At 37.9% G+C, this 9,516-nt stretch overlaps 1 protein-coding gene across 6 annotated transcripts in view; it reads left to right on the forward strand.

The window, feature by feature from the left end:
* The window catches only part of LOC148843653 (uncharacterized), a 38,879-nt gene extending 29,671 nt beyond the window's left edge, over positions 1-9,208 (forward strand). For all 6 annotated transcript variants that reach the window (XM_088958264.1, XM_088958262.1, XM_088958259.1 and 3 more), the window contains 5 exons: positions 5,965-6,303; positions 6,382-6,428; positions 6,539-6,601; positions 8,133-8,265; positions 8,344-9,208. In XM_088958264.1, coding sequence (XP_088814390.1) covers positions 5,965-6,303; positions 6,382-6,428; positions 6,539-6,601; positions 8,133-8,265; positions 8,344-8,360 — 599 coding nt within the window. In that variant the 3' untranslated portion in view covers positions 8,361-9,208. The remainder of the gene's footprint in view (positions 1-5,964; positions 6,304-6,381; positions 6,429-6,538; positions 6,602-8,132; positions 8,266-8,343) is intronic.
* Positions 9,209-9,516: the final 308 nt, after the last annotated feature.

The following is a 9,516-nucleotide window of genomic DNA, read 5'->3' on the forward strand; positions in this document are numbered from 1 at the left end:
AATTTGAAATATGAATTTCTGGATCAATCTTGCATTGAATTGGACCAGATTTCAAACCCAAATTAAATGCTGGTCGTACCTAGTACGGAGTCTACAAAAGCAGCTCCTAAACTGGTAGTTCACGCTTAGTATTAGACCTAGATTAGCCTCCTGTTGTAGATGGTATAGCAGTGTGTGTGAAGCCGATTCAAAAATGTAATTTTAGCAAAATTGAACTCCAACCTCCTTAGATCGACGTAGCTATGTGAACGTTGATGTGACTGATTTTTTCTCTAAAAACTCAACTAAGGACTGAAGAGAATCAGCCCCTACAATGGCTGGTTCAAACTAGGGTTTTGGGGTGCAAGGGAAGAGAGAAAAAATGCAAGAGAGTGGAGAGAAATTGGATGGTTTGCCCCTCCCTCTCATCTCTTATATAGACCACTCTTGTAATCCTATTAGAAACTGATCCAAATCAGATTTGGATCAGGACTCTTCCGTGTTTAGATAAGCCTTATCTTTTTTAATAGAAATGGGTGCTCCATAACCATATTCATGTCATATTAGACCCATGCCATGTGATCACTTAATTAATCTCATTAATAATGGGCTTAAGGCTCATTTTCTTTAATGGCTCATGTCCCAAGGCATTGTATGGCCACTTAAGACCTGAATATTGTGTGGTCACTGCATAAGGGTAGAACCCTTAACCTAATTGGCTTGGGATCAGTTTGGACTCAATATTTAAACATAAATGATCATTGGATTCAACCACCCTATGAAGACCCAACGATAATAGACTTATGCAAGATGAAGCCCACTTGGTAATTAGCCTTATCATGGTCTTTGCCCTTAACCTCTCGGCCCATAATCATCCAAACATTGCTCATAGGGAAGGACCCCTCCCCTAATTACAAAATGCAGTGCCATACTCTCTTCTCAGATGGATCCCATGAGAGAGTGTAAACCCTGATATTCACTTTGTCTAAAAAAGGGGTCGATCCTATCATTATGATCACCCACTCAGGTAATTTCCCAAACTACTCTAACATGCCCAATTATTTGACCCTTGACGGATCCCACTGGTTGGTATATCAAAAACAGTTCAGTCCAAGACCTAGTGCAGTATCATAATCAAGTCTGGGGTTAAGTGCAACTTTCCAAGTTTTCCCATTTGTCTCCAAGGTCTAAGTCAAAAATGGAAATTGGTCTAGGTTCAGTGTTTCTTTCAAACACCCATTAACTATGATTGGGGTCTAACCCTAGTAGTTGAGACAGGCTGCTCCACCAATTCGGTAGCACATTAGTGTCAGCCTTGTCAGGATAAACTCTCCAATGGCTGAGAACATTCTAAACTAACATGAGTCTCACAAGTGTTCAGTTTAAAGAGTAATTCACAAAAAACACCGATCTGAACATAAAACAATAATGTACTTATGTTATTCATTTATAAATGTTTATGTACATCAATCTAATCGGAGCTAAGGGCATGCATTGTCTAACATTATATCTCATTGAGTGAAAGAATATCCAAGAAATACACACTTAATTCTTTAGCAAACTGGAGAAGCAAAATATTCCATAGATTCTAGGTTTAGACATGGAGGGTCAGTGAAGACTCTATTAGGGGCAATGACTACTGTAAAGTTGGATGTGACCAATTATTTAGCATGGTCTTAGTCAATTAAAGATACATGTATGTAATGGAGGGAAATGGGGTTACATCACCGAGAGTAAGAAGAAACTAGTGGAGGATGACCCTACCTATGAAAGGTAGATGCGGGAAAATTACACAATTTACACAGTAGTGGAATGGTTAGTGAACTCTATGTAGCCACATATTAGTCAACACTATCTATGGATGGAAATTGCTAAGGAAGTGTTGGATATAGGAATGACAATGGGGCGGGGATGGGGAGCCTCTCCCCATCCCAATCCCCATCCCTATCCCTGCAAACGGGGACAAGGTTAATCCCCACGGGGATCCCCATTCCTTGTGATTTTTTATAATGTTAACCATTTTCTTTTTGTTTTTTATTTTATTTAAAAAATAAAAATAAAATAATTAAAATTTACAATGCTATTAGAAAAAATTCAAGCATATTCAAACATATTTTTAAAAATATTAATGTATAGATGTATGTTTACATATATACATATATAATAGATGCATACACATATACATATATATATTAGTGGGGATCCCACGGGGTGGAGGTTGGGGTCCCTACAGGGCGGGGAGTGCTCTCCCCGTCCTCGTCCCATTCCCGCTAACGGGGATAAAAATTTCCCCATCCCCATCCCCGTGGGGGAAATCATCCCCATCCTCACCCCATTTGGGGAAAATCCTCATGGGGATTGGGGAAATGGGGAAAATTGCCATCCCTAGTTGTATAGTGTCATGGAGACCTATTCCTAGAAGCTGAATGTTGCTCGGGCCAACAAATTGAAGAATGATGTGGATACTTTAAGACAAGGAGAGAAGCCTTTAGTTGTCTACTTCTCCATGCTGAAATTTCTTTGGTAGGAGATTGATTTGATGGAAACTAATTTTTAGGGATGCACGACCACTAAGGATGTTGAAACACATAGGAACTTAGTGGAGAGAAATTAGGTTTTTGAGTTCCTCACCGAACTTAACCCGAAGTATAATATTGTGAGCCTGAATGTTTTGGCAAAGGATGAGGTAACTTTACCTCAAGCTTATGCTATGGTGAGTAGTGAGGAGAGTAGATGACAGGTTCAGTTTGTAGATCCACAGGTTGATCACTATACTAATGTCGGGACGAAGCCGAAGATCATCACTGGGAAGAAAGATGTTATCTTGAGTACTGCAAGAAGCCCAAACATACTAAAGACACCTGTTGGAAGCTGCACCTAGAGCTCATTCTTTTTAGATTCAAGAATGGAAACAATGGAAAAAGGATTGAGAGTGGAAAAGGTGGAAATGCAAATGTAGCCACCTCCTCAGAGTGAATAGGGGCAGAGTGGTGAGAGGTCAATAGGAGAGCAACTTGCAGTTGCCAAGGCTGAGTATGAGAAGTATGACCGGATAATCAGTCATTTAGAGTCTACTGCTACAACATCTACTTCATTAGAGATAGTCCCTTCCTCTACATATGCACACTCAGGTATTCGTGCCACTGCAAATCATGCTTCTATCTCAGGTACTCATAAAATCCCTTAGATAATTGATTCTAGTGCCTCTGATCACATGACTAGTGTTTTACACTTGTTTACCTGTTACTAACTCCTATCTGGTCGAGACAAAATATCCCATGTTGATTGCTCTCTTGCCCCTATCATAGGAAAGGGAGACATCACAACATCACATGCCTTGACCTTATCATTTGTTCTTCATGTGCCTAAACTTAATACCGATTTGCTTTCAATTAATAGTTTAACTAATTCCTTGAATTGTAGTGTTACCTTTAATCCTTGATATTGTGTTTTAGGAGATGAAATCTCAGAAGGTGATTGGGAGTGGCCATGAGGCAAACATGATATATCTATGACATGCCTGAGCAGAGCCAAGCACAATTAACTACTTTTGTTTTAGAGTCCACTAATTGTGCTATGTTATGTCATTATCATTTGGATCGTTTGTCTTTTTCTTCATTGAGTCAGTTATTCCCAACGTTATTCAAAGGAATATATTGTTCACTTTGATGTGTGGGGGCCTTACCATTTACCTTGTGTGGGTCGCTATAAATATTTCATCCAGTTTATTGATGATTTTTCATGATATACATGGATCTACCTTATGCGCTCTTGTGCTGAAGTGCCTAAACTTGTGCAACAATTCCACCAATATTTCCTCGCTTAGTTTGATACCCACATCAAAATATTCCGATCAAGCAATGCTAAGGAATATTTTGAGAAAGACCTTACTTCCTATCTTCAAAATTTTGGGGTTGTTCATCAGAGTTCTTGCGCTTGTACTCCACAACAAAATGGAGTAGTGGAGAGGAAAAATAGATATATTGTGAAAGATGCAAGGAGTATTCTTTTTGCTAGCTATGTTCTTGTGAAATTTTGGGGTGATGTAGTTTTAACATCTACTTATTTTATTATTCTTATGCCTTCCCTAGTCTTGGGATAAAGTCTCCTTTCGGTGCCTTCTTTCCTAGTTTTGATGTCTTCTCTATTCCTCTGCGTGTCTCTGGTTGTACTTGCTATGTCCACATTCCTAGTTGCAAGATACATAAGTTTAAACCCAAGGCTCAGAAGTGTATCTTCCTTGGTTATGCCTCCATACAAAAAGGGTACTATTGTTTTGATCCCATTAGTGGCTCTTGGTTTGTTTCTATGGATGTCACCTTTGTAGAGTCAATTCCTTTTTATAGTCATCCTTTTGAGGGGGACTGAAATAGAAGCACTCTATAAAAATAATCCCTAGGACATTGTTGACTTGCCAATTGGGAAGGAACCTGTTGGGTGTAAGTGGGTTTACACTGTCAAGTATCATGTTGATGGGTCGATGGAGAGATATAAGGCATGTTTTGTTTTCAAGCGATATACCCAGGTGCATGGGATAGATTACATTGAGACCTTTTGTCCAGTTGCTAAAATGACTTTGTGAAGGTTCTTTTATCTTTGACAGTGAGCTATGATTGGTCTTTTATTTGTTTGATGTTAAGAATGCATTCTTGAATGGTGACTTCACTAAAGAAGTATATATGTCTCTCTCCCTTGGTATGTATGGTAAGGAGATACAATTGGAATCGGTATGGCCCATTCCGATTACAATTCCAAACCCCTATTTCTGCAAACCAAACGGACCATAAGAAGCCTACTAGTGAAGGGGCTAAGAATGAGGATTAGGAACAAGAGAATTATCTGATTATGTCTTGGCTTACATCTTTGATTCAGCTTGTTTGGAAAAAAAAAATTATGTAGGCTGAAACAGCCAAGGAGATGTGGGACCAAGCAAAGGCAACATACTCAAAACAAAGACATTTTGCTTGGATCTACCAACTCCAAGCGGGGGTCATCAGCATTGTAACAATCCAGCTCCTTCCACATGGAAGTAATAGTTGAATAGTAGGCTGTAAGGGACTTCTCCTTCCACTTGGAAAAGTGAAGAGGATGCTTTAACATACAGAAAGTTGCTCTTTCAAGCAAGGGTGTTTATGTTTTTGGCATGTTTGTACTCAGTTTATGAGCCTATTGGAGCTCAGATTTTGGGTGGTAAGGAGTTTCCATGTCTTGAAGAAGTATTTGCTTTGGTTCAGTCTGAGGGGACTAGGAGGACTGCTTTGAATCCTAAAGGGAATGTCATTCCCTAAGTGCATTTAGGCAAATGGGTACAAACTGAGTGGAATGGTGGAACAAGATTCATGTATCTTAGCCCATATGGTTGGGAATTGGGACAAGTCTTAGTTGAGTTGAGTTGTATCGTTTGAAAATGCATGCATTTTTTTTATTTCTAACATATATAATTATTAATATATCTTTAGGAGCTTAGATGAATATTACATTTATAAGAAAGAGATTGTAGATTGAAATTCTGATGGCGTGTTTTGAAAAGCTGCAGAGCTATCATAAACATGCTGTTCATATAGTGTGTAGATATTACATAGTAATAAGAAATTGATAAAATCTTGTCTTTCTGTTATACATACTGTTAGTGGTGTTAGTGAAGGGGTATTTCGGTCTTTGTACTTGTTGAGAATGTTGATGTGTACTGTTATGTTAGTTCAAGTGCATCTTTCTTAAAGAAGGGCACTTAAGTCTTTTCCAGTAAGTTAATAATATAATAACAGGTCTGGCCGGATCTAGGGATAACTTTTTTCTCTAATTCGAACCAGCCCTTCTCTCTTTTCTTTCTTCTTTCCTCTCCTACTTCTTGCTGTTTACTTTACTTTACAGTCAACAAACAAGACAGAATTCTAGGGCAGGTCAAACTTCAACACATACCATTTATTCTTTATTCATTCTCTTTAGAAGATCTTGAAGTGCTAAATATTATTTTCCTGCATACAGTTGAACGGAGAATTACAGCTATCAGGGCTATTCGCAATGTGGAGATTGAACATCTGGTAACTGGGTTGCGGTTGCTTCGCTCAAATTTTAACAAGGAACAGCAGCAAACCCCTGTGCTACAGTTTTTCAAGGAAACTTTGCCCAATCTATCAGTAGTAAGAAATGAAAAAAATGGGCAATTTGAACTGAAATGGAAGGATAAAGATGGTCATTTATCCATTAGTCATGCAGATGATAGTAATATACATGCATCTCTTTTACATCAGATGGCCATAGCATACCCTGCTTGCACCAGTGCAATGCCAGCACTTGGTGGTTTTGAATTTTCAAGTAAATCAGGTAACTTTGCTTACTAGGCTTCATAAATTTCATGTCCTAGCTATAATGTAATAGAAGCTGCATTCAATTTCTTGGCAGTGAAAACAAATCTTGTAGGTGCTGCAAACCTGAAGATCCCTGATTTGGTATGTAACTCCATGTTTTTATTATGGTCAAAACTTTTGAACCTCAAAAAGAATCCCATTTTTCTTTGTACTCTTTTTCCTTTTTCCATTCTGATCCTTCCCTTTTGTAGGTTTTGGAGGAACCATCAGAAACTCAGATGCTTGGCTTGCAAGATGCTTTCCAAACTCCTGGAGTAAGTAGATTCTTGACCATACAATGTTTCATCCAATATTAAGCTCAATTGTGTACCATATCTGCATGGTTTATAGGTTATATTACCTAGATATAGGTACGTTTATCAATTAGGAAGCAAAACACAGTTCAGACATACCGATTCCAACAAATGAAGTCTTTCCACTATTCTTATTATTTGAAGATAAACTACTGTACCAAGCATGTATGTGAGGTCAGTGGAATAGGTTTATGGATTTTATTAGTAATGATACCATGAAGTCAACTTCTTATTGCCCCTTCTCATTGCTTTAATATGTTAAGATAATTCTACTATTATATTACATGAATAAAATCTCCTTGAACTGTTACTGATTAAATAATATAAATCTTGGTGATTTCAAATCTTCTATCATGTAATGATCTAAAAGGAAAATGCATTTTGATAAATGAGCATACAAAAGTAGAGTTACAAGATGAAACTAAAATGAGGTACATGGAGGCACGTGTACCTCCCCCTGTACTTCAACCTTACCTTTGTTTTTTAACAAATGCTTTAACTTCCCCCTGTACTTTGACAATCTGCAAATTTCTCCCTTGACATTTTAGAGAAATTATACTGTATACACGGACCCCTTAGTTTGATGGTAAGAACTTAACTGGAAATGATGATGTCATGTTTTTGAACACTTCAAATTTCCACTTTGCCCATGATTGACAATATTGGAGTTCTATTGACCACAACACCCCCCCCCGCCCCAAAGGCTCTTGTATTAATTTATTGAAATATAAATTTATTATTGAAATATGTAAGTCTTTAGGGGGTATTTTCATCAATAGAGACTCCAATATTGTCATACATGGTCAAACTGGGAATTTTTTATTTTTTTAAAGCATGACTATATCATTTTCAGTTAAGTTGTTGACATTGAACTGACTGAAGGGGTTGGTTTGTATAATTTCTTGTAAATGTGAAGGTAGAAATTTGCAAAGGTCAAAGTCGAGGATCAAAATATCGATACGCCTGATACCTAAAATTGGACATTGGTGCATATCAATATCACTGCTACTCTTTTAACTTTTATTTTATTTTATTTTACAATGATTAGAGGGATGCCTTTGATAGTCACAAGGTTTTAAAAGTTTTGAAACACTTCTGTATCAGTGTATACATGGGTACCTGGGTGCACCGATACAGATATTTTGATCCTTAGTCAAAGCTCATGGGAGGATTAAAGCATTTGTCAGAAAACACAGGGGGGGTTTAAGCAATTTACCCAAATGGAGATGAATTAAGGTTACCCTATAATCAAGGAACAAAAGGAGGCAAGAAACTTTGGTCAATAGTGACTCTGCATTTGTCTGATATGGCACTTTTCATTTTTTACAATGGTTGTTGCTGTTGTTAAGTAACTTGCTCAATAGTGACTCTTCATAACTTTTTTTATATTGTTGTTTCTGTATAAAGTATTTCCTTGATGCCCTGTTAGGTTTTGATCCTATACCTTTTAAGGTGCATGCAGTGGCTTACTTGTTCCTATCTGTAATTATAGGTTGGCACTCAGAGGCTATCTGTTGGAATGACACCCAGAACTCGAAGATTACCAAAGAATGGTGAAATGCTTCTTTCTATCCATGGTTCACCCCTTGGAGTCTACAAGGAAGATAACATGGAAGCAATACATGGTATGTGTTTTTTAAACCAAATAGATATGTCTCATCAAGTGCTATTCTTGTTTATTTCTTTTGACTGTTAATATGCAGAATCAGAAGAAGGTTGACTACTTTCGAGTTTCAACTACTTGGGTATGAACCATGGATCTTGAGATTTTACATAGTTTATCATCGTGAAGGTGATCATGAAGATTCCCACACCATTGTGCCAGCAGTGATGATATGTTACCCAATAAGCTGCAAATCTGCTCGCGTGAATAACTTTTAGTTTTTTAAAGCTTGGTTAGGAACATCATTTTCTAAGTACGTGTAAAATCATCAGTTGAAGACTTGTGAGTGGATGATAAGGCGGTCGGTCTGGATTTTTATATATAAAAAGAAAAATATCCAGACCAACTTATGGATTTTTATATCAAAATTACTGTACTCTAATGAACGCAGAGATGATGCAGATACGAGTTCTGTGGTCGCCAGAGTTGCAGATAATAAGTATTGTACTCCGGCCCCATCCCTGAAAGCGACAGAGGCAACTAATTTCAGACTTGTTTCTGTAGGAAGAGGAAACTCACTTTACTGTGGTCGCCAGATTGGAGAATGGGGTGGGGTTTGTAGTTCAGAGAAGGGGAGAAGAGAAACTCTCGTTTGAGTGGAGCAAATGGGAGGGTATGGTGACTGTAAAATCACGATCCATGATGCACTGCTGTGACTGCAACTTACATCACTTCATCCGATTCAAGATGGGGTCATATTAATACATGAAGGACCGTGATTCACGGTTTTACCCTTGGTCTACTCCAAAGAGAGTAGTTGATTTTTGAGCAAATGTTGGGGTTAGCTGGAAGCCTGGAACCTAAACAAACATTAAATTGGTTGAGGTTTTGAAACAAATCCGCCCATTGTCATTGGTGCTATTTATTGGCTTTGAATGAGTACTGAATCCCAATCTCTTTGATACCGTAGTTGCCGCTGATGCAAACTCTTTTGAAATTGATGTTTTTTTTACGAGGACCATCACCCATGATGTAGGCCAATGCTTCCTTTTACTCTATGTACAAGTAGATTTTAGATATATCATTTAATTTTAACATAAATTCAAAACTAGTGAAACGCGATAAAGAACAAAGATGCTATGATCTAGAGCTGGGTTCTGAGGGGATTTTTTATTTTGAGAAATGGAGAGAGAGAGAGAGAGAGAAGGTTTCTTTGCAACCATAAATGCCATCAGGGGTATCAAAGGTGCAAACTTCAATGATGGGGCCGGTG

This window comes from Nelumbo lutea, chromosome 8 (genome assembly GCF_056320005.1).
Source record: "Nelumbo lutea isolate HS-2025 chromosome 8, American lotus-T2T, whole genome shotgun sequence".
In the NCBI taxonomy this organism is placed as follows: Eukaryota; Viridiplantae; Streptophyta; class Magnoliopsida; order Proteales; family Nelumbonaceae; genus Nelumbo; species Nelumbo lutea.